Here is a 24,065-nt window from a genome sequence, read left to right as displayed (position 1 = left end):
GGTGCACTAAACGTAGTGCTATTTCAGCAAGGTTGAGAGTCAATCCTATAGAGCAGGGGTCTCAAACACTCGGCCCGCGGGCCGCATGCGGCTTGCGACTCGCTTGGACGCGGCCCGCAGGCTACGAGTAGTGGTCCCAATGTCTCGAGCGCTAGAAATGGCATGCGCCATCGTGATCTCCTCTCGCCGATTCATTTTCGCTCGAAAAGCAGCCATGCCATTTTAACGTATTCACATAGTTTATACCTATTTGTGTGCATTTACCCTCTGTTTCTTTTTATATTTTGCTTCGCAGCTTTCTGTAATGTACCGAAATTCCACTACTAGGCTGCATGCGCAAGGTATTCGCTGAAGGAAGCATTTCGGCTGCACGAACTCTTGATCAGCAGGAGCAACTGGCAAAGATAAAGCTACGAGCTCGGGATTCTCGTGTTCAAAAAGATGTCACCATTATAAGACAAGTATTTGTTCGACTGTTGTAGTAAAAATCGTCAGGAAAACAGCAACTGCTGATTGTTCTTAAAGACATGTTGAGCTTTGTCAATTTCTGCATGAATTGACCCACGGGAACGACAGCGTACTTGTTCTATTAAAAACGTCAGCATATTGTCGAAGCGGTGTCATTTTTATTATCACATCACGTCAAGGGCCAAAGAGTCTTATAAAAAATCAAATCTAAGTTGTCACTGGGAAGACTTTGAGTTTACAAAGAGCATAAAGCACAAGGTCTACCCTTACCACCCCCCCCCCCCCCCCCCCCCCCCGGCACCCCCGCGTCTTACGTTGGCCGTAGTCATTTCAGGTGTTGGATATTTGGCCCCCACGCTCAAATGAGTTTGAGACCACTGCTATAGAGAGATACTAATTTCGGTAAAAGTATGCTACAAGCATTCTATTATCCAATAAAGGACGGCTCCTCGACACTCGGTATAGGGACACTGCCAGACACTTTTGAGGCATTGCGAAATCCGATTAGTCTTCGTGCTTTGACAGCATCCCCAGGGCAGTTGTCCTCTACGCTTCATTGTTAGGAGACGTATCATTATCCTCTGATGCCGTGCGAAAGGGTACCATCAGCAAATGCCAAGCTCCACTTAAACATGCCACTAAAAGCTGCGATTTGCGAGTGCGATTGTGTGAGCGTGCAACCAGGAAGACCGATTACTTCGATGAGTGATAAATCTGAAGCTTATGAAAATTACGTTCTGAAATCATAGTCGTTGTCATCCGTTCGCGTCTACTTTTACGCATCCGATTTCGTTCATGTCGCTATTGAACCGTGTACACCACACGTCCGCGGTCGTCGATTTTTCGTTAAGGTTTCACCTTTCACGTTAGAGGCAAAGAACACAGCAGTCGTTCAAGTAACGATGAGGAAAAGCACAACACACGGAGGCTTGCGGTAACGTAATTATATGCTTGCAGGACTGCTCTTACCTGAAGCCGTCGTCCCGTCCAACGCCCTGCGTAGGCGCTTGTCCTTTTGGTTCATGTTCTCGATGAACTTCTTCAGCTGCTTTACGCTACGACAGCGGACGCCTGCCGTGCTGTTGTATTTGAACGCGAGCCCACGCCATGCCCGCTCCCGGACTTTCAACGGCGATGCACCGATTTTGCACTTCAAGTGTGGCTTGTCTTTCTCGTAGAGCTCTCGCAGCAACGCCTTCTCGAAGTCGGAAAAGAAAAACTTGCAACGCGGCTGATAATCGGGAAAGAAATCATGGAAAATCATGGAGTTTTCCATCACAAAGACGGCGATGTCCCCGATCCGCCGAAAACTCACCTCCGTTGTTATCTTTTTTTCTTAGCTCGAACTTGCCTCTTTCTTTATTTTTCTTTTTCTTTTGTTGTCAAATCATGGTTGCCACTCCGCTCACTCTTTTCGTCGGTTCGTTTTTACACATTATTTCGGACCGGTTTCGAACCTTTCCTTGAACAAAACCTCGTTGGAACAAGAATCTGTTACAAAAATGTGTAAAAAATAGTTAAGTGTAGGTTTTATTTAGACTTCAAATTAACAGCTAGATAGATAAACAAAAACTTTAGGAAAAATCCATTCTTGACGACCTTTTTTCTGTTTGTGCTGTTGACCCTGGAAATTCCCCTCCCTTTCTCTTGTTTCCACTTTTCTACGTGCTGTTCTTGTGATGTGATTGAGGCGACTGAGGTGATCGTCGTCGGCTGTTGTGTCTGCTACGTGATGCCGTATTTAGGAATAGGCGTTCTTTGCAGGTATTCCTAGGATCAGATGTACCATCACACCTTGGTTGCGCGATTGGTAAGTACAGTATGGTGCTTTTCACCGAAAACCTTCCGAAGTGGCGCAGATACCGCTCATTTTCTTTTGCTCGTAGTTCTAGCCATTCTAGCATAAAGGTGATCCCTCAATCGTCATTCGAGGCCTTCACTTACCTGAGGCGTAATGTAAAGGACTATAGAATCCTACGTTCAGGGCCAGGGCCGGTTTCGGGCGCCAGACGGAACTACTCCGCTGCGCGGCAACCGGCTTCGAAACCTTTTGAATGAGTCAGTGTGCCAACAATAGTGAGAAAATTAAACGATGGATTGAACCCATAAAAGTGGAGGGGAATAGTCTTCGTCTTTTTTGTGGCTTTCCTTTTATATGTGTTCCCGTTTAATGCGCCGAAAGATTTGTAGCCGCTGTAGTATATTATGCGGAAGCTTAACGCTTCATAACCCTGCTCGTTAATTAATAAGAACAGTAAGCAGGTGAACTATCTAAAGCGAAGTTTTTGTTTTGCTGAGATGACTCACAGTTGTTCCTGTTCGATTCGGCCGCAGGTTGCTAGGATAGTTTACCTACACGCGAGTTGCCCTGTTTTACAAACGTAGTTGCTCAATCGCTTGCTTTCTCATTTTTGTTTCACAGATCCACGGGGTGCGGCTGTTCGAACGTAAAAATAGTTTCGTCTCGTAGGCGTGTTTGCCGTAGGACCCCAGCTCTCAAGATGGCTTCCGTTGCCCTTGGAGACAAGCGGCACCCCTCCACTGTCAAGAGCACCAGCACTCCCGATGATGACATGCGCGCCTACGTGTGCGGCTGGGGCGCCGCCTTCGTCAACATCATCTGCACCTTCCCCATGAACAAGGTCATGTTCCGGCAGATGCTGCACGGTGTCCAGACCAACCACGCCTTCGAGCAGCTACGCCGAGAAGGATTCCGCCACCTCTACCGCGGCTGCCTCCCTCCTCTCGTCCAGAAGACTATTTCCGTGTCTATAATGTTTGGGACCTTCAGTGGCTACAGCAGATTCATTACGCACCACTTTCCAGAGTCCAGCGACCTCACGGTCAAGCTCTTTGCCGGACTCATGGCGGGTTCTACAGAGGCACTGCTGACCCCGCTGGAGAGAGTTCAGGCTTTGCTTCAAGACAAGGAGCACCATCACCGCTTCAGGAACACGCTCCACGCATTCAAGTTTCTCTCACCATACGGCATCACGGAGTACTACCGCGGGCTGGTCCCGATTCTGTTCCGCAATGGTCCAAGCACTTTTCTGTTCTTCACGCTCAGAGACGAGCTGGGACATCGTGTTCCTGTGGACAAGGACATATTCTGGCAACGGACTTTGAGCGACTTTGTGAGTGGGGCACTTATCGGGGCTTTCGTGAGCACCTTGTTCTACCCGGTGAATGTCATCAAGACTATAATGCAAGTGCAGTACGGCCCTCCTCACCCTGGTATGGTAGCCGTCTTCAGAGACACGTACGCTGAGCGCAAGAGCTTAAGGAGGATGTTCTATGGAGTCCATCTCAATTACACACGGGCACTTGTCTCGTGGGGAATCATTAATGCATCTTACGAGTTTTTCACAACTCAATACATGAAGCATGTCAGTAATTCAAGGAGTAGTTGATGAATTGTAATGTCTCCTGGCATTCAGTAATGCTTACAGCATACTTCGTGCTGTACTTAGGTTCATGCATTAATTTTAGTTGGTTTGTGAGGATCTTTCTTGTAGCGTTCTCTTGCTTGGGTGAAAGGAAAATAGAATGCTATGATTTTCAGCTCATATAGTGCTTTCAAATAGTTTCTAAAGGAGCTAAGCACTGTCTTTCACGAGTGTATGAGCAATTCAAACATGGCATATAGCTTTAGAGCTTTGGTGCTGTGTATATGTGCATCAGCATCATACCTGGTGGTGTGCACACTTGTTATTTCGTTGGAGTATTTATTTGCTTAATGTCCATAAGGTGTGCTTTCCTTGCATTGTGAAACCACTCACAAATCTTTGCAAGGTGACGAGGAAAGTGCCAGTAACATGGCAAACATTGCAACTGTTGTTACAAACATTAAAAAAATGCTTTGAATGTGATCTCTAGTAATTATATTATAATCTTGCAAGCAGTTTTTAATGTCATTGAACTCACAGTTTTAAACATGTCTAGTTGAAAGCACAGGCTTCTTCAATAGGACTCTGTTCAAGAGTTGGAGCTTAAGTTCGTCAAAGCCATCTCGAACTCTCATCAGTGACAGCTGTACTACTGACTAGGCACAGAATACTTCCTGATCTTCAGGCAGCTTTGCCCGCCTTGTGTTGTAAACAGCTAGTAGATGTAAAAGAAAATCGCACAGAAGCCTAAATGCAGTCTGGAGTATTCCGCCACACAAATAAATATAGCGTCTTGTGCCCAGTGCTTAAAATTCAAATGCCATTTAAGGTTAAATATCGGCAATTCTATAGACTTTGTACCATAGGTTGTAAAATGTGGTGTTTTGCATACCTTAAATGTATTTGCATGCTGACACTAAGGGCATGCTTTTAAAATTTAATTAATGGGCAAGTGTGGTTCTTCATGTACACTACAGATGAATGTTTCAGGAATATTTGAATGATTGCTTATAGTAATATTACCCATTCTAAAACAAAACATCCGAAGAAATTGTGTTTAGAAGGTCACCTCTAGAACTGTTTTATTATTTACTGTCAAGTGTCTGTTCTGAATCTAATAGACTTTTGGGTCAGTAGATCTCGAAGTCTGTCTGTCTACTGTGCAGTTTGGGCCTCGTGTGTACCTGACTGTTATCTTCAAGAAGAGGTTGACGTCCATGTAATTTGTGCAGGTATCTAAGCACTATGTATTACATACCACAAACAGGAAATTATGATTATTTAAGCTTAAAGTAACATATTGCGGTGCTTTGTCTGCACATTTGTTCAAGTAATTCTGGTCTCTGAATTCCTATATTTTCAATGCACCGGGCAACGCAAAAAGTACAAAGAGATCGCTTATTTTTACCAACGAAAGTATTTACTGGAGTTGAGAGATATCCTTGGCCATGCCAGACTTGTTGAATATTTTGCCTGTTTTTTGGATCTCTGGTTTGGAAATTAGTACATGCTAATTAGAAATAAAGCCTGTTTTTACACATCCGCAGTCTCGATAAGCGTATTGCAATCCAGTCTATATGCGCCTAGGAACTGAGGGAGAGGAGGAGACGCGAGCGCGGTGAAACGTCAAAACGTCTCTGCGTGGTGGAATTGGAACGAACTTTAGTAAAGCTAGCTGCCTTCGTCTCCACTGTAGTCGTCAAGCGAGTTCCAGTACGAGTCAAACGCCGGCCTTCCGCGTTCTGACACGTTCGATGGGTGCTGTAGAGACTAGGGAGCCTTCATGTGCGCTTTGCTAGGGTGATGCCATCCTTTGTAATACCACTCGCCGACAAACCAGCAGCTATTTTGTTCCTCGGCGATAATCCGTGGGGCTTATAACCCTCCCGGAAACAAGCACCTTATCTCAGAAGTTCGGAGCAGCGTTGTGGAACCCACGGAGTGAGGATTAGCATTTTCCCTTTCGGATGGGATTACCGATGGACACAAAGGCTACTTTCCGGCGCACGGGGAAACAATGAGAGAAACAACATGGCGGTGGACGAGGGTGTGGGAAAGGGAAACAGGCAGTTGGGATCTCCTGCCCAATACGAAGCGCACATAAAGGCACCCTAGTGGAGACAAGCTAGCTTGAGGTATATCCGCATCAGAGCTCTGCGTGCCCGCGCGCTCTCGCCCTCCTCTCCTTCAGTTACTGAGCTCATAGTCACTAGCTTCTCTTTCGAACGCCCGACCTCCAGGACGCGCTCCATGCTGCGCGCGCTCGAGGTGCACGAGATTTCGAAATGTTGTTGAAAGTAGGAAGCTCCTCCACGCCGTTCGCTCGTATCCGTAGCACCGTCGGCACGCAGTGTGGGGCTATATCGTTCACCCTTCGCCAAGTTGCAACGAGACGGGGTATAACCGAGGGCTCTCAGTCTGCTGGCGCCGCCTGGCTGTTGCCGGTTGGCTATACGTGGCTTGCACAGGACGTCATTTCCATTGCCCTCCAGAGAAGAGGGGAAGAAGGAGCTTCCCTCTTATCAGGATCCTCCTTTGTGCCTCCGGGATTTGTACAGGCGTCGCTATTCTCCCCCCAGAAGATTATAGAAGATTAACCTGTCACTCAAAATTCTTACAAAAGCAGCTTCTCTCTCCTCCTTTTACTTGGTGTTCAAATGTGTGCGATATGACGTCAGTGCAAGGACCCTATACGTGGCTTGCACATGACGTCATTTCCGATACTCTCCAGAGAAAAGGCGAAGAAGTAGCTCCCCCCTTATCAGGATCGTCCTTTGTGCTTCCCTGATAAGCACAGACGTCGCTGTTCTCCTCCCAGAAGATTATAGAAGATTAACCTGTCACTCAAAATCCTTACAAAAGCAGCTTCCCTCTCCTCCTTTTGCTTGGTGTTCAAAAGTATGCGATGTGACGTCTTTTCCAAACAGGATACTACAAAAATCATGAGGCGATAGGACTCCGACATAAAACGCTCGGCGCAGCGCATCCGTCCAGTTTTTTTTTTTTTTTTTTTTTTTTTTTCTTATGAAAAGATTTTTTTTTTTTTTAAGATTGTTTGCGTGTTTTTTGCGGGGGCCTTGAACATGTTTACCACATGAATCCGGTCAGCCACTAGCAAGCTATGTTGGTTCTAGGTCAATCGCTTAAAGGGATACTACAACGAAATTTCGGCGCTAATTTTTTGGTCTATATGTGTTCAAAAGAGCAGTATCACGTGGAACATACCAATATCTTGTTAAAAAAGTCTCGAAAAGGAATTTTAAAACGATTTAAACGATTAGCAAAAAGCACCTGGTGGATGTCGCTAACGCCTCGTTTGTAATGCTCGTCTCCGGCCACGACGAGAGAAGGGGGGAAGGAGGAACTCCACTCTTCCCGAGAACCCCTTTTGTGTGTCGCAGAAGTCGCTATTCTCCCCCTAGGAGATTATAGAAGATTAACCCGTCACTCAAAATTTGTACAAAAGCAGCCGCTTCGGTGGCTGGAACGACTAGGCCATCCTCTCGACGTCAGCCTCGCCGTAGCTTTGCTCGTCTTGAGACGACGTCACGATTGCGTTGGATGTCACGTGCTCTAAGCTGGGCCTTCTCCGAGCGCTTGCCAGAGTGGGCCGTTTATAACGAAAAATACAGCCACCAGGATCAAAATACAAACGTGCGATTGTCATTTACGGATATTGTGGATCATATTCAACCTATTTTTGAATACAACGGGAATATTTCAAATTTCGTTAAAGTATCCCTTTAAAGGAGCTGTGCAACAATTTCAGGGCTTTGCTGAAATTATTGTGGAAGTTAATGCCTCACACTTCTGAAGTGAACTACAGAAAACAGATTTTGCCTGGATACACTAGTTTTTATTTTAAAAAATGAAAAAGATCCAGGTTTTTGCCGCCTTTCAACTCGTACGTCGTCTTCCGGGTCACGTGCGCAGTGACGTTGATGGGGTAGGCGCGGGGTTCCGGAAAAGTTCTCTCTTTAGAGCCATAAGTGAGCAGCGAGAACTCATCCGCTCGCGACCGCATGACTAGGGGTGTCGCGAACTTTTGTCGAACCAGATTTTTTGGTCGATCTTTCGGGGTTCGACTGGGTCGAACCGGTTCGACGAACCTTCGAACTTTTCACCAGATTCGACCGGTTCGACTTTGTGGACAGTGTGGCCAGACCTTGATACAAGCATGTCTAGGTTTGGAGAATTTCTTTTCTTATGCAAAGGGTTATTTTATTTTGTGAACAGCTGCAATTGAAAAAAACTAATTTTATTCACTGAAGAAGTCAATAGCTTAAATTTTAGTACTGTATTTACTGAAATAGCCGATCAGCGCTGCACTTAATTCATCTCTTAGCCATTACCATCCAATCCGAAGCCAACTGGCCAGCCTGTCGCGCATGCGCACATGAGTCGAACCTCAATACAAGGTTCGACGAACTTTCCCCTAAAAGTTCGACAAAGTCGAACCTGGTCGAACTCAAACCGCGGCCGGTTCGCGACACCCCTACGCGTGACCCCGTGCTGGCAGGCGCCGCCCGAACAATATGGTGAAAGGAAGACAGTCTCATCCGGGTCCGGCCATACCCGTCCGGCCCTGCCCCCTCCCCCTCCGGCTTCTGGCGGCTGTTCGCGGTAGCAGAGAGAGCTGACGGTTTTGTGGACCTAGGATAGATGGCGCCACTAAAACTCCGTATCATAAAAGTTTTGTCGATGATACAGGTTTTTGACGCGTTTATATATATGTTGGAACGACAAGATTTATAGAAAAGTTACCTTTTATCGAGCAGGTATTCGCACAACTTGCTATCTTTCTACAAGATTCCCCATTGACGTCACGCTGCGTGTTTCTCATGGCCGCCGCTCGCGGCTGCAGGTCGGGAAATATTTTAAGTTTTGCCTCGCTATTGCGCGGCGGAATCGCAACGTTTCGATGAAGGGAGGTGTGTGTTCTGCCATTTGTGACAAGGTGAACAATATCAAAAAGCAGAAGATGCCAATTCTTTCAACGTTAAAATCGTTGCACAGCTCCTTTAAGGCCTCAGCTGCTCTTTAGGTCCCTAAAACGAGAAAGGGAAGGACTATGTCCAAAATCTTACCCAAATAGATCCGAGCTACTCGGGCGGGTCGTGTCACGTGATAACGCAGATAGAGCGACGCTGGACGCAAGTAGGCTTTCGAACGCAAAGGTGCAAAACCCTTACACTGGAGTAAGATGTAGTACATTTTGGGAACACGGCCAAGGATTCGAGGGCCCAGCAGAACATATGGACAGCATTGGCAGGTGGCGTGTGATGTCAAGTCTGACGAGAACCGAGGTATCCCGAAAAACGGTGGAAACGAAGAGGAAAATCGTGATGTTGGAGGGAGCCTCAAGTGAGGTGGCATGAGATGACAAAGGACTGTGAAGGCAAGCTAGAGCAAATGAAGGCTGAGCTTAACAAAAAATGAGAGAAGCGGGCCAAACTGGAGATGCAGGTGGAGGAGCTCAGGCAAGAGGACGCGTGGAAGGCAGGGCTAGAAGAGAGGAAAAGAGAGTGGGAGAATAGAGTGGAGCGGCTTATCGGTGTAGTTAATGAAGTTCAGATGGGCAAAAGCGAGGAAAGACAAACAACGATGGCAGAATTGCAGGTTATTCTCAGAGTAGAGGTCGAGAAGATGGCCGACCTGGAAGCACAGTGGGAAGAGATGAAAAGGGAGTCGACAGCGAGGTAAGTGCCAGATGTGCAAAGAGAGAACAGGGAGGGAGCGGTTTCGACTCGAAGGAGGTTTTAGCACCTATTGTGAAGCAGCAACAAAAGGAGAAGGAAACAGCTGGATTGATAGAGCCTAACCTGGTATCGGTTGTAAATGGAGGGGGTCACAGCATAGTGCCAGGAGAGGGAGGGCAGCCGCCGGCAGTTAGGAGAATCCTACTAGTCTGGTACCCCAACGTGGCAAGAATCGTTGAGGGAGTAAGCAAGGTGAAAGAGAAAAAAGGGTGCGAGTAGAGGCCCAGCCAGGAAAGTACGTGGTAGGTGCCATTGCCAAAGCGGAGGAGATATTGTGGGACAACATGGAGAGGGAAAACTTAGTGTTGATCCACGCAGGACTCAACGACGTGTTGAACGGGGAAAGAGAGGCAGGACTGGGAAATATGCACTATTCCACGTGTCCGGGGACAGTTTCTTGACATCGAGAGGCAGGCCATTGAGGCTAACCATGAGCCAACGACTTGAGTACGGCGTAAAACAGATAAGCTGGAAGGTTTATGGGGCTGGCTCCTGCCTTTTACACGGGGTGGAATCCACTACAGTCCAAACACAGGTAGGAGAGTGGGAAAGAGGATGGGTGGGCATGTTGCAGCTTTTTTGGGGACCCACAGAGCCCGGAGAGCACCGGTCGATTCACCAGTACCATATGTACCAGTACCGGAGTCGGGGGAAGCTCCTGGGTGTGAGTACCGCAAGAGCTGGAGGGAGAGCAGGAGGAAGCCCCGTAGAAATAAGAGAAAAAATCGGCTCAATATAGGCTTCATAAACATGTAGAGAGATAGAAACAGAATAAAGTGGGAGGAGATTGGTGAACAATTAGAGGCTGAAACATGCACAGTGTATGGGGTAGCAGAAACTCACCTTAGAGGTGAAGAGGAACCACTGTACTTACCAGGCTACTCCTGGATGAGATGCAACCGGAGGAAAGGTGAACGCAAAGGCGGAGGTCTAGGCATGACTGGGAAAGTGAGAAGGAAAGTTACAGAGAACACGTCTGGCTGAAAGGTAGGGTAACAGGTCTGAACGCTCTTCTGGGGTTTGCTTACCTGAAAACAGGAAATGACTCAAGGGAGGTAAATACAGACCACTTTACATGTAAATCGAGGGACATCAGAGAAATTGGCCTTAATCGGGAAATAATTATCATAGAGCCATGAATCAATACCTCATAGAAACTAAGGCCGTAGCGCTCTTCTCGTGACGACGCAAAGGAAGGCCATCGGGGGCGGGCGTCGAAGCGAAGGCAGCGTGGATCGACCGTTGTAACGCGCTTTTATAGTCACATACGCGCGTCTTATTAGTTAAATGAAAGCTGCACATAGCAACGGGTCTAGAAAACATTTTATTGCACGGGCAAAACATTACACCGCTAAATAATCGGTACGAAATGGCACGAGGTATGCGACAAAGACGTTTAAAAAAAAGTGATTGTTTTAAGTCGAAAACATTGAGTCACGAATTTATTGGTGTAGGAATGCATATTTTATACAAAAATACTTCGACAAAATGGCGAAAAACGCAGTGATTGGACACAACAAAAGATATCACAGTTAAATATCAGGTAGACGTAGTCAACGCGGACACGGCTAGACAAGTGTCACGATCATGTAAGCGATGTTATCACGTGCAGTCACTGAATTCTTGCATTATACCCCGGCCACATGGCAAAATTAATGAAATTTCGATCGAATGGCATTATGGGGTCGACAAATCAGTTTGCGACGCTCGTATAATCACTCAAGACAACGAGCTGATTAAAGGGGCCCTGCAAAAGCGTCTACCTTTTTTGCGGTTTCCACGTCTCTTGGAGTTCGGGCAAACCATCGGGCAAGGAGAGAGTAACTAAATACCAGTGGGTCACATTTTAACCGGACGACGCGGAAACCTCTTCCATCTATGGGGGCGACACGCGGCGCCGGAAGCGCGCGATATGTGAAGTCTTTGGTTTTGGGCTTACTACTGGTCAGTATAGAGTGACCACCCGTCCCGCGACTCGCGGGACTGCCCCGTATTGAGGGCTCGTGTCCTGCGTCCCGTAAGAAATAACAAAATCTTGAAAATGTCCCGCATTTCACTCTGCTGTAAACTTCACAATGCAACTCATGGCGCTGCTGAACAACGGGGCACGGGGAAGTGCGGAGGTCGCTGGCAATCGTGTGAATCGCGATGGTACAGCATTTTCGATCCAAGCATTGCGGGAAGCGACCGTCGTTCTCGCATTAGAACTGACGCGCATGAGTCGTTGTGACTCTCTTCCCTTGGTGGCAATATATTAGAGAAAAAATTGCCCGCCAAAAGTTGAAAATAAGTTTTTGTAATTATTTTCAAATCCGTGCTGTGTCAACGCAAAAACGTTGCTGTCATTTTTTTTTTTTTTTTTTTTTTGAGGACGGTTATTTAAGACAAAACGACTGCAACTCACAACGGTCAAAAACAACAATACTCGAAATTTCTGCTGGAGCATGTTAGTAAACATAAGAATCAACAGGAAACAAGACGCCATAAAAGATTTACTGTTTCTTCTTTCCTTCTGATGCATTGAGTTCTGCTGCAGTTGATTTTGGAAGCGCTACAGGAGGATATCAGCAAGATCACACCCACCCAAGGTGCTGGACCAGACGGGATGACTCCTGTTTTTTTCAAACTCATCTCCCTCCATGCTCTACCCTCACTCTCCACAGTCTTCCAGGGCCTTCTGAATCAGGGCGTCGTGCCAGACTCTTGGCGACGGGCCCTGGTTACCCGGCCCCGTTCACAAGGGATATGGGAAGCCCTCCGATGACCCTCGGCACTACCGTCCTGTGTCCATCACATCAATTGTGTGCCGGACGTTTGAGAGAGTTCTAAATGCGCACCACTTAGACTTTCTCGAGGAAAGTCGTTACTTATCGCCGTCGCAGCATGGGTTTCGCCGGGACAAGAGTTGCGAGACTGCTCTCGCTACTGTGGCACATTTCGTCAGCGACAACATGGACAGCCGGGTGGCAACGGACCTGGTGCAGTTGGACCTGAGCAACGCCTTTGATACACTTAACCTGGCCACCCTGAGGCGGAAATTGCACGATGCTGGCATAGAGGGCCCGTTGCTAACTTGGCTGTCACATTTTGTTGCTGACCAAAGTCAGCAGGTGGTATATGGGGGCACACGTTCGGATGAACGGAACATTACGTCGGGCGTACCCCAGGGTTCGGTCCTCGGACCGACCCTGTTCCTTGTGTACGTCAACGATATGCCACAGAGCAACATACTTCTGGTGGTTCAATATGCTGACGACACCTCAGTCCTGTGCCCCGTGATTGACACAAGGAGCCGCCAGCACCTTCAGGACTACCTCGTGGAAGTGGAGCACTGGGCTCTAGCAAACCACCTGCAGCTTAGCCCCAACAAGAGTGCTGTGATCCGCTTCAGTGCCAGGAAGAGTGTGACCCCACCGGAGTACACACTCATGGGAGCAAGCTTGATGCCTTGCAAAGCGCTCTCCATCCTTGGCGTGATGTTCACCTCTACGATGGATTTTTCCGCTCATGTCGCCTGTGTGGTTGCTAAGGCTCGGCGTATGCTGGGCTTCGTTGCACGGGTGACGAGGCCCTGTGAGCCGGCTTCACTGCGTACATTGTATACGGCGATGGTACTCCCATCTCTCGAGTATTGTTGCTCCATCTGGTCACCAACCCAGCAGCATCTTATTGAGCGAATCGAAAGCGTCCAGCGGAGGGCGTCCAGAGCAATATGCTGCAGGGCACTTGGATATGTCTCTGGACAGGACACCAGCTACTGTGACCGGCTGAAGGCGCTTGGGTGGCGCCCGCTCCAACATAGGCGCCAAATGTTCCGTGTGCGTTTTGCCTGCCGGGTGTTGGACGGTTCCCTGTCAGGCACCTACCTCTCGGCAGTAGCTCGAATTGGCAAGAGAAGTGGACAACCTGACGAGCTGAGGGGGAGAACATTGCGCCACAGTTCCTCACTGCTCCCTGCTGCTATAAGAGACTTTTTGAAACTTCCCCTTTGTGTGCGCAGCCCCCTGCCGTCAAACGGGGCAGAGTCGCGAGAGCTGGCCAGGATGTATGGGATGCAGCTGGCATCCTCGTCATTATGCCTTACTTGTTTCCCACCTTCTTTTCTTTCCTTTGCATGTACTTTCTGTATTGTGTATATTCTGTACATATATATGTCTGTTATGTTTTTTCACATGTGGTGGCGGGCTGGCAGGCGCTCTGCGTAAGGGTTTTTCACCTATCTGCCTAGCCCCGCACACCACCACATGTGCCCATTCCAGTATGTGCAAATAAAATTATTATTATTATTATTATTATTATTATGTTTTCAACTTAGAATCACTGGGAGTGAAAATTATTTGAGCTCAATTGCCGCAATACAATTTGCAGCTGTATAATATGCTTTGAGACAAGATAGGATGTTAAATATGCTAGCAGAGCCACATTTCGTGGCGTCTGTTCATAAATTTCCTCGAATATTTATTTTTTCTATGATTCTATTTTCCCTCCTTGCGCCCCAGTCTCAGGTAAAAAAACCTGAGACTGGGGCACAAGGAGGGAAAAATATGCTTCCTTCTTCTACCCCAGTCTCGAGTTAAAAAGCATCTTGATAAACTTCCCTCAGCTCGACCGCTCACTAAGTTAATTTTTGAGTTGCCACAGTCTTAGTATAGTACCGTTCGTCTCCTACCCCCCCCCCCCCCCCCCCACTCCTCCTCCCCCAGGGTCAGTGTGTCCCGCATTTCGCTAGCAGGAAGGTGGTCACCCTACTGGTCAGAGCCGCTTAAAGCTTCTTTTTAGTCGAAATACGAAATATAAGTGGCGCAAACCGTTTCAATTATTTATAAAAGTAGTTTTTGTTCAGTGTCTTAGATCAGAAAAGAAAGAAAAATGCAGCTTATAAAGTACGGAAACAAAGAAATGACCCGTCGACATACCCGCCTTCAAGCGAAGGCGGCGCATACTAGAAAGGTGTAGTGGAATCAGGCACCGACGAGCGGCGAGCTTATAAATGTCCTGGACGTACGCGGCGGCCCTGCGGTCGTATACGGGCTCGAGGATCCGACCGGTTCCGAGCGTTCCGAAGGCCTTCGGCGAGAAGATTTGGCTTGCGGTTTGGCCGTTTGGCCGTATGGCAGCGCGAAGTGTCTCCCGTCCTGAATTAATCTTTACCCCATGTTTGCTGTTGTTTGTGACCAATGAAGTGTCATGCCGAATTAGTGTTTAATCGCGCAGCAAATTCAATGCGAGCTGCCCTGGCTGCCCGCTTCATACAGCCTATCTAGAACATGCTTTAGTGGCGCCCCCTCGAGCTGTCGACACGGAGTGCGGCAGCCGTGAGCGCTCGCTGAGATCACTACCCCTCTTCTAGTTCACGGCCCCTCAAGCGACCAAGGACGTCATGAAGGAGCTTATTTTTTGCTTGTTTTTGTAATTTTAATTTGCCTATTACTTTTAAGATAAAGCGAAATTCGAGAAAGGATAAGTTTCATTAAGTTACTACGTTCTGTGTGGTTAGGTTTGGGGCAAATTAAAAACCAGTAAAAACTCCTTGCAAGGCCCCTTTAAATACCATATCATTTAAGGAAAATATATTAACTTTTCCACGGGGTTAGCCGTACTAGAGTATTTACAGTCAACTAGTTTACTTCTCCCTATGGGCTCGAGCTGCCTTAGAGCAAAATATAACTTATTTTGTATACAATATTACTATTACCTTAATACAGTTAAGATTCTAGTATAAACGTGGTAAAGGCAATAAAATAACATTAGTATAAATAAACACATAAGCATAAGCAACGCACCTTCAATATTCACACAAACTTGTTATTCACCTTCCACTAAAATCTAGAATATTACCACGCATATTTACAAATGTCGACGCAACAGCACATGGATAACGACGAAGAACAAGATTCGATTCTATAACGAGATCTTTGAAAAAACGAATGCAGCACTTTACTCGCGTCCTACATGACCAAGAGGGCCCGCAAATAAGTTGTCTCTCACCTCTCGATCGTATCTATACGTCCCGCAATATCCGCCACGAAAATATTTGAACACGAACTCCGATTCTATCGATAATCGACAAGTGTCATCGTTGACTAGTTGTCACACCTGTCACTCAAACCGTAGCAGGGCGTGTTCCTGCTACGGTTTGACGTTGTTCCTATTACGGTATTTACGCAAATCCACGTAAATACCGTAATATCAAGCGAACAAAAAAAAAAAAAAAAAAAAAAAACTACGCGAGACTGCGGTGACGACAGAAAAACGACGGGAAGAAGGAAAGAAGTATCAAAAGAACCACACACGACAGCAATGGCAGCAGTGTGTGCAGGAGTGAATCCAAGGGCGGGGCGATGGGGGCGGCCGCCCCCCCCCCCCTCCCCCCCTCCCCCTTTTCGGAGGACAATTTGCCATGGCTGGACCCCCCGGTGCACAAGAAAGAATAAGAGGATAGTATCCTTACAAAATTTCCGCCCCCCTCCCCGCCTCCCCCCCTCCCCCCAAAAAAAAAGAAAAAAAAAAAAACAAAAAAAAACGGAGTTCTAGATCCGCCCCTGATTGTGTGACAAAAGGCTTAAAGTTGTCGACCCATCTCGCTCGTGCGGTGATGACTGGATTTTTTTTTTTTGGTTCCGTTTCTTTCTCGAATGTCTCAACGTTCCCTTTCAGACAGTCAGCAGCTCACACACAACGTAAATTTACCAGAATCGGAGCCCGTTTGAGGGAAGAAAATCTCGCACTGGAGCTGGTTCATTCGAAAAGTATGGGAGCTGCGAGACTGCACGTAGTCTCGCGGTTACGGGGATAATCATAAATATAAATTTGACACTTTCAACCTTGGTAACGCGTTGTATATTACGTTTATATTATATACACACTAAATTGTACAAGACTGCGCTTTTAAAACGTGTAATAATGTCAGATAAACGCTCACGAACACCACCGTGCCGCTTGACAAGAAACATTTTTATCACGTCGATACCAGATATTTTCTTACGTAGTTGCGCGATGGCCTAGCTTCCCTCTCCGACATTGTGACGTAACCACTCGGAGCGCCACGGCCTTCTTTCTTGGAGGTATTGCATGAATGCCCACTCAGAAGAGTTTGACGGATTCGCAGATACAACTGGAAAGTTGCTAGCAGGTTTCTGTGATGCCTGGACCTAGTGTTAATTAATGCACAAGTAAAATGCGACGGGAAAATAACGTAGGAACGAAACAACCACAGTCAACACAAGCCTCATGTCCCACAAGCTGTTTGACAGGCTAGGAAGCATGGAAATAGATGAAAAAGTACAAAAAGCATAGGGAGTGACCTCAAAAGAATTAAGACTAAATTTGGCGCATCCCAACCAGAACGACAAGCTCAAGAACGAGCGGGAAAGCCGAAACTAAGTGAAGCTCAAATACAAAAAGTATCTAAAAGTATTGAGAAAATAGTATCGAAACAACCAGAAGGGAAAATGGACGTATGACGATCTAATAGGAATCTTAAAATTAGAGAGTCATCTAATTAAACAAAGAGGAAAGAAAAATCAAAGGCACGAACCAAAAAGCCGGTGTGATTAGGAGGAGGTCATAGCAGTCGTATTGCGGCGTCAAGAGGCATTAGGGAGCATAGGTGGCCAAAGAAAATGAGAGCCTTGCCAGCTGAAGTAGCATTAAAATGGGAGAATTTCCAAGAGCGGAATAGGGAGACAAAAGCTTTAATAAATGCCAAAATTGAAAATGCAACCCTATTGAAAAAAACGATTTGAAAACAGTTTGTATATGATTTGGCCAAACACCTAATGAAATGGTCGTAGTGGAATTGCACCGGGCAAATTGAAAATCAAACTGTCGAGACTGGCCGAACTTGGAAAATGAACTGGCCCAGCTGGCAGCTGAACTGGCTGAACTGTTAATTGAACAGTTCCAACTCGGGGGGGGGGGGGGGGGGGGTAGCTAACGAGGCAAAACTGGTAACTTTAACTGGCAACACTAATGTCATAATGTTCAAGATGGTAGCCAAACAGTTTGAGCTGGCAGTCGAACTGTACTAACTGGCAGTCAAACAGTTACGACTGGCAATGAAACTGATCTCACCTGTATCTAAACAAGTCATACCAGCGGAGCTGGAAAACCTGCTCGTTGAACTGATCAAGCTAGCAGTATGCCCAGTTTAAAATAATTAAACATTGGAATCGATCCAATTTGTCGTTTTTATTTGGATCGAGTTGGTTTCACTGTTTCTAATTTTAACCTCCAAGCGGGTAAACCCCATTAATAACCTTTTTTTTATATGAACGATTTGGGCTTTTACACTCCAAACGGCTCACAATTTGAAGAGAAAAAAAAGTTATTTGACAACACAAGCTTTACCAATTTCATTGGCAAATATGTGTTTCTGGAATGAATCTTGCCATATCACAGAAAACGTCTGGCCTTTACAGAACATATCTTCTCGACAGATGTTGCATAACAGACTAGTAGAGCAAAAAAAAAAAACTTTATTGTGACGCATGTACAGTTGTACCAAACTTGCCACAAATATTAAACATGCAAATTGACGTTTAGTTGATTGTATGCGTAGTCCACAACACAGGATCACCATATGTCTCGCTCATATGTAGCCTCTTCAATTCGGACATCTCGAGACCAAACACGTAGAAGCAACGATATTTGAGTTTGGAACACCTGACTCTGACCACTTCATCGTAAAGGCGTTCAACTCGCGATTAGTTTGTCAGCTGTATGATGATACTCGCATCCAACTGCATTAACATGAACATACTTTTTAATTCAGTACTCGATCACTTACCATGCATTACATAGCTACATTTGATAGCAAAGTCTTTGATACCGCCAGATCGGAAGATTGTGCGTTGACGAACTATGTTGCGTTCTTTTTTGTTTGTAAACTGATGAAATTAACTGTACACGTAAGGTCATATTTTTCCAACAAAGCACATGAAGAATACAGGGGTTGCGTTACCTTGCTTCGGTAATCCTGTCTTTCGTCGTCTCCATCTAAGCGAGCAGTCGGGCCGAACGTAGTAATTACCACAGCGCCACTTAGCACTCGGGGAAATTAGGAAACGCAATGATCACTCAAAATGCAGTGCACTGTCATCCCGCATGACACGTATAACAAATCCGGCACTCAGAGCAGCGCGGCCCTTAAGCCGCCCCATGTGTACCATCATCATGTGCGCCGTTCTCTCCACCGCCATTTTGACTAAATGTACGCCGACAATTCTTGCTGGCAATGGCTCAAATAAGGCCATCGCTGGCGTTCTCATCGTGGTCTTGCCTTACGTAGATTACTCGACGATTTCAAATTTTGCAGCGATACAGAGAATAACAGGCTGAAGTTGAGCTAGTTGGTACATAATACAAAAGGAAACGGTCAGCTATAACGACAGGGACAGAACACAGACAAAGAGGAAGAGTAAATCAGAGCAAATTGTTGTGTGTATGTTTATACAGCCGGAAGTTAGTCCGTTTCAGTGGGCGTCTGGTGTCTCAATTGTAGATGAGCAATTTAGCCAGTGCGGTACAACCGCTAACCTGGGGTCTTTAACGTGCACCGCGCAGTAGTGATACACGACCGCACGCCGATACGATGCTCATTCAAATCGAAACGGGCAAAAACAGAGACGTATACACACCGCCGACTATCAACTGAGACATCATACTTCTTCTTCATCACTTTAACCAGAAGTTTCACATCTAAAGTAATGCCAATAAATCAACCTAAACACTTACATTACACTACTAAATAAATTAAATTAAATTAAGTTAAATTAGTAAATTTGGTCACTTACACCCCCCTGACCGAACCCTCAAACCGACCACCGACACCTATCCCTCGTATTCCTTTTACGGGGTAGTGCCACATTGCAAAAACTTCCTTTCTTTCTTGCTGACCGTGATGGAGGGCATGCTCACGCAGTCATCGGCGCTTTCCTCAATGGCCAGGGCCTCTAGAATCTCGCGTACAAAGGCATTTCTGTGTCTTTTAAGAATAGAAACGCTGCTAAAACTTGGCCTGCACCCGCATAGGCGGCAATGGCCTGCAAGGTGCCCAGCCTTCGTGCCCTGCACCGAAGCCGCGAGCTCCCGGACTCTGTCATTAGTGCAGCGTCCCGTCTGCCCGAAGAAGCGCAGCTCCCGCACGACACTGGGATCTGGCACACAACACCAATCTGGCATGTGGCGTATTTAGTCCTGTGCGCAGTGTTGCAGGTTGGCTGGTGCTTCTTGGCCTGATGTACCCTGCAGCACATAAAGTTCCTTTTGTTCGTCACCGTGTGCTCGGTGCCGAACAAAGTTGAAAAGCTATGTCTGAATCCAGGCACGTAGCCAGGATTTTGTTTTGGGGGGAGGGGGGGAAGGGGGAGAGAAGGTCAAAATGTAAGACTTCGGGGGGGGGGGGGGGGGCCTATGCCCTTCCCCCCCTGGCTACGTGCCTGTCTGACTCCTTCATTTCACCTTTTAAACTAAAAAATCTTCTTCAGGATGAGTCTGCATTTCACATTACAATTATTCACCCAAATGTTCGATCTGCAAGAAATAAGCACGATGACCTCGCTGTTTTGTTCGAATGCACTAAACAGAATATTGACGTCGTCATGCCAACTGAAACGTGGTACAGTTGTAGTGATAATTACTTTTTGCTTCTGGGATATTCTCATTTCAACCTAAATAGAAACGATAGGCTAGGCGGTGGTGTTTCTATGTTGGTAAAAAATCAAAGAAATTGTGAGATATTTGAACCGTTCTGTGAAATTACTGATTTTTGTGAGGTAACTCTACGTTTCAAAAATACTCTGCTCTCCGTTCTATATAGGCCACCCAATTCTCCAGTCAAACCGTTTCTTAATTTTGCGGAGACATTGTTCAACTATGTCAATGATAACAATTACAAGTTAATTCTGGGTGGTGACTTAAACATTGATATGATTTCGAACTATAGCTAAAGAAGATCTTTCTCAATCCCTACTGCTCCAAATGGGTTGTCGAATGTTATCAAACATCCTACAAGAATTACAAATACGTCATGTTCTATGCTTCATTTGTTCATCACGATTTACGAACTATGAAGAATCGGTGGTATCATCAGGTCTTCTCTCTACTGATATCAGTGATCATCTTCCCTTTAATTTTTGCTTGCACAATGAGCACTCCTAGAAAAACCGCTATTACCCTGTTCCAGTGGATAAAGTTCAGTCTATCACCCCTGAAAAATTGCTTAGTTTTCGAGAAGAAATTGAAAAGACATCTTGGCAACATATTTTTAAAAGAATTCAACAAATTCCTCATATACTTTATTCCTCAATACATTTAGTGCAATTTATATTAGACATTTTACTTTTGTCAACCTCGAAGCATTTAGAAAGTTACGTAGGCCTTGGATCACGCCAAAACTACTCTCAATGATACGGGTTAAGAATAATTTACATAAAAAATTTCTAGGATCAGAGGAGATTAGCATGCTTGAAACCTTTAAAAAATACAACAAACTCACAAGTCTAGTAAGAAATGCTAAGCGTGACTACTACAATATAATTTTCGATCCGTAGAAACTAAGAAACCTGACGTCATGTGAACGAGGATACGATCAGTACTGAATCATAAGCCACTTCAAAAAGTGCCCCATGAATTAAGCATAAACACCGTTAGAGTAACGGAGGTCAACGTGGCAAATGCGTTCAAAAATTTCTTTGTAAATGTTGGTACTTCCGGTGTATCATCGTCCTGTCTAAACAAAGCTTTAGAGTTCTTGCCAGTATCGTATACGAAATCAATCTTCTTGTTCCCTACCGATAAGTCGGAAGTCTACTCAACCGCCATAAATCTTAAAAATATCAAAAACATTGACGCCGATAGCATGGAAACAAAAACTTATCAAATACGTCCTTGATATTATTGCACCATATTTGACATATAAGTCATCTGTCCAAACTAATAATACCGCGGCTGTGTTCAATGTTTTTGTTTTTAGTCGGTATTTACTACTGACGATGGAGTTATCCCAAGCTTCGAAGTTAACGATGCGGACGTAATTAGTGACATTTTCATAACTCAGGAGGGAATTTCTGACTTAATTTTAAATAAATTAGACACTACGAAAAGTACTGGGCCGGAAATGATACCAAACACTTTTTTGAAAAGGTACGCGCAGAATGGATGTCCAAATATTTATATGCTCTGTTTTGTTTTTCTCTTGAGCATGCAGTATTACCAAATGACTGAAAGGCAGCAAAATTAATTCCGATACAAACTTTAGGTCAATATATTTAACTAGCACCACGTGCAAATTGCTAGAGCATATAATGTTTACACATATTTCATATCACTTAGATAAGCATAACCTAATATATAGAAATCAGCAAGGTTTTACGAAATCACGTTCGACTACAACTCAAAACTACTTTAATAATCAAGGTGTATATATATATATATATATTGATTAACATAGTTCTAGAAATTTTAGTTTTTTCTTAAAAAATGTCAAACTTGTCGTTCAGGTCAAGTTTGGTCAACATTGACAGGTCCTTACTTTTGTCTCTACTTAAGGTAAATTGTGTTTTTTTAGCTCTATAGAAAGCCCAAAGCAAGCTCACTATATATGTAATAATACCATTATGAGTTGTTCACTAGCCTCTCCTGAGTCTCCTCCACCTTCACGTAAACGTTGTAAGAAATAACAAATGTTGCAAGCTGTCATGATTTGGAAAAAAAAAGGAAGAAAGAGAAGGGAAGAAAAAGAAGAGCGGTATCGCGCGGGTGCGAAGGGATTCGAAGCTGGACCAAGAGCCGCGACGGTTGGCTGCTCGAACGGTGCGCTGCCCGGCTCCGTCCCGGCGTCAGTGTGCTGCGCTACCCGGCTCCGTCCCGGCCCCAACGCGCTGAGAATCAACGAGCCTGGCTCTGTCCAGGCTGCAGGGAAGCTCAATTTCAACGTAACCGGCTTCAGCACGGTGACCAGCAGCGCAACCGGCTCCGTCCCAGGATCAAGGCACCCGTACCCGAGATAACCAGCCCCCTCCCGACATCGCCGCCCGCTCTACTTCACCATCGATCAAGGGGGCGAACCATCAAGGCACCAGCGGCCCGGGCTACGACCCCAGGGGTGACTATACTGCCTACCGAACGTGCTTGGACGGTCGAATGGTTTCTTTTCTTTTGCCTTTCTAACGTTGCCTTTTTTTTCTTTTTAATTTTACTTCCTGACTTGAATATATATATATTTGTTTTTCCTCACGCATTTGTCTCAGTCTCCCGATCCTTCCTCTCACCACCCCGGACGAACCTGACAATTTGGCGAGCCTGCCAGGATAGCTGGCCCATTACATCATAGTCACATCTTTTTCCGGAGGGTGAGAAGGGTGAGGGAGATTTGGGTGGTATTTCAACGATGGAAACTGACAAGTTAATCGCGGTAGCGAAAGAATTAGGCTATTCCGGAGCAGATTTGAGGAAGTGGGTGGATGAGGAGAAAGTCCGGATAAGAGCAGAAAGAGCTGAGGAGCGCGAGCACTCGAGGTTAGAACGGGAGGCTGCTGACAGAACTTTAGCGGCGGAGTGCGCGAAACTGGACAAGGAGCGGGAGGTGCTTCAACTACGAATAGCAGCGCGCGATAATTCACGTAACAGTTCAGAAGATGTGGAAGGCGCGCGTGAGGAACCACCAGGCTCCAGGAGCTTTGGGAGCCCACATAAGCTCATCCCGCAATTTAATGAGCGTCGAGACGACCTAGACGCATACTTGCAGCGCTTTGAGCGCACTGCAACAGGCTTAGGATGGCCTCAGCAAAAGTGGGCCACTAATTTGGGGCTTTGCTTAACCGGGGAGGCACTCACGGTTGTCGGTCGGATGACACCGGCAGATGCGTTGGAGTATGCCAAGGTGAAGCTAGCACTCTTCCAGCGGTTTCGTTATACCAAAGAGGGATACCGCGACAGGTTCCGAGAATCCAAGCCGGAAGACGGCGAGACAAGAAGACAGTTTGCGGCCCGATTGGCAGGGTACTTTGATAGGTGGATTGAGATAGCAGGGATTGATAAGACTTTTGAAGCATTGCGAGACAATGTCTTGGTGGAGCAGTTCTTGCTGACTTGCTCAAGCAAGCTGGCAATATTTCTAAGAGAGCGGGACTGTCAAGGTTTGGATGACGTGGCAGCTAAGGCTGACCTGTTTCTGGAGGCTCAGGGACAACCTAGCACAAGTAAACAAAGAGGAGACGAGATCGGAAATAAGCAAAGTGCCATAAGCGAGGGGAATCGCAGAAGAGGTGAGGCTCGAAAAGGCATCCGCTGCTTCTTGGGTGGAAAGTCTGGGCACAGAGCAGAAAACTGCAGGAGTAGTGCACAAGGAAAAAGGGTTCTGCTGTGTTGGAACTGTGGTCGCAGTGGTCACAAGGCTGACGTGTGTAGAGAAAAGCCGAATGATAGACACCAAGCTTCATGCCTCTGGACG

At 46.1% G+C, this 24,065-nt stretch overlaps 2 protein-coding genes across 2 annotated transcripts in view; one reads left to right on the top strand and one right to left on the bottom strand.

Annotated features, from left to right (window-relative positions):
- The window catches only part of LOC8052829 (myb/SANT-like DNA-binding domain-containing protein 3), a 40,231-nt gene extending 38,388 nt beyond the window's left edge, over positions 1-1,843 (bottom strand). Inside the window, exon 1 of the mRNA XM_002434102.5 lies at positions 1,438-1,843. Within this exon, the coding sequence (XP_002434147.2) occupies positions 1,438-1,744 (307 nt within the window). The 5' untranslated portion in view covers positions 1,745-1,843. The remainder of the gene's footprint in view (positions 1-1,437) is intronic.
- Positions 1,844-2,004: 161 nt separating this feature from the next.
- On the top strand, positions 2,005-5,395 carry LOC8029927 (mitochondrial nicotinamide adenine dinucleotide transporter SLC25A51). Its single transcript, XM_029968300.4, has 2 exons — positions 2,005-2,278; positions 2,891-5,395. Exon 2 carries the CDS (start codon positions 2,970-2,972, stop codon positions 3,876-3,878), a length of 909 nt encoding a protein of 302 aa, XP_029824160.2. The 5' UTR covers positions 2,005-2,278; positions 2,891-2,969; the 3' UTR covers positions 3,879-5,395.
- Positions 5,396-24,065: the final 18,670 nt, after the last annotated feature.

Source organism: Ixodes scapularis, unplaced genomic scaffold, assembly GCF_016920785.2.
Source record: "Ixodes scapularis isolate PalLabHiFi unplaced genomic scaffold, ASM1692078v2 PGA_scaffold2__306_contigs__length_199485367, whole genome shotgun sequence".
NCBI lineage: Eukaryota > Metazoa > Arthropoda > Arachnida > Ixodida > Ixodidae > Ixodes > Ixodes scapularis.
Note: the sequence above shows the minus strand (reverse complement) of the source record. Positions and strands in the feature narration are given on the sequence as shown.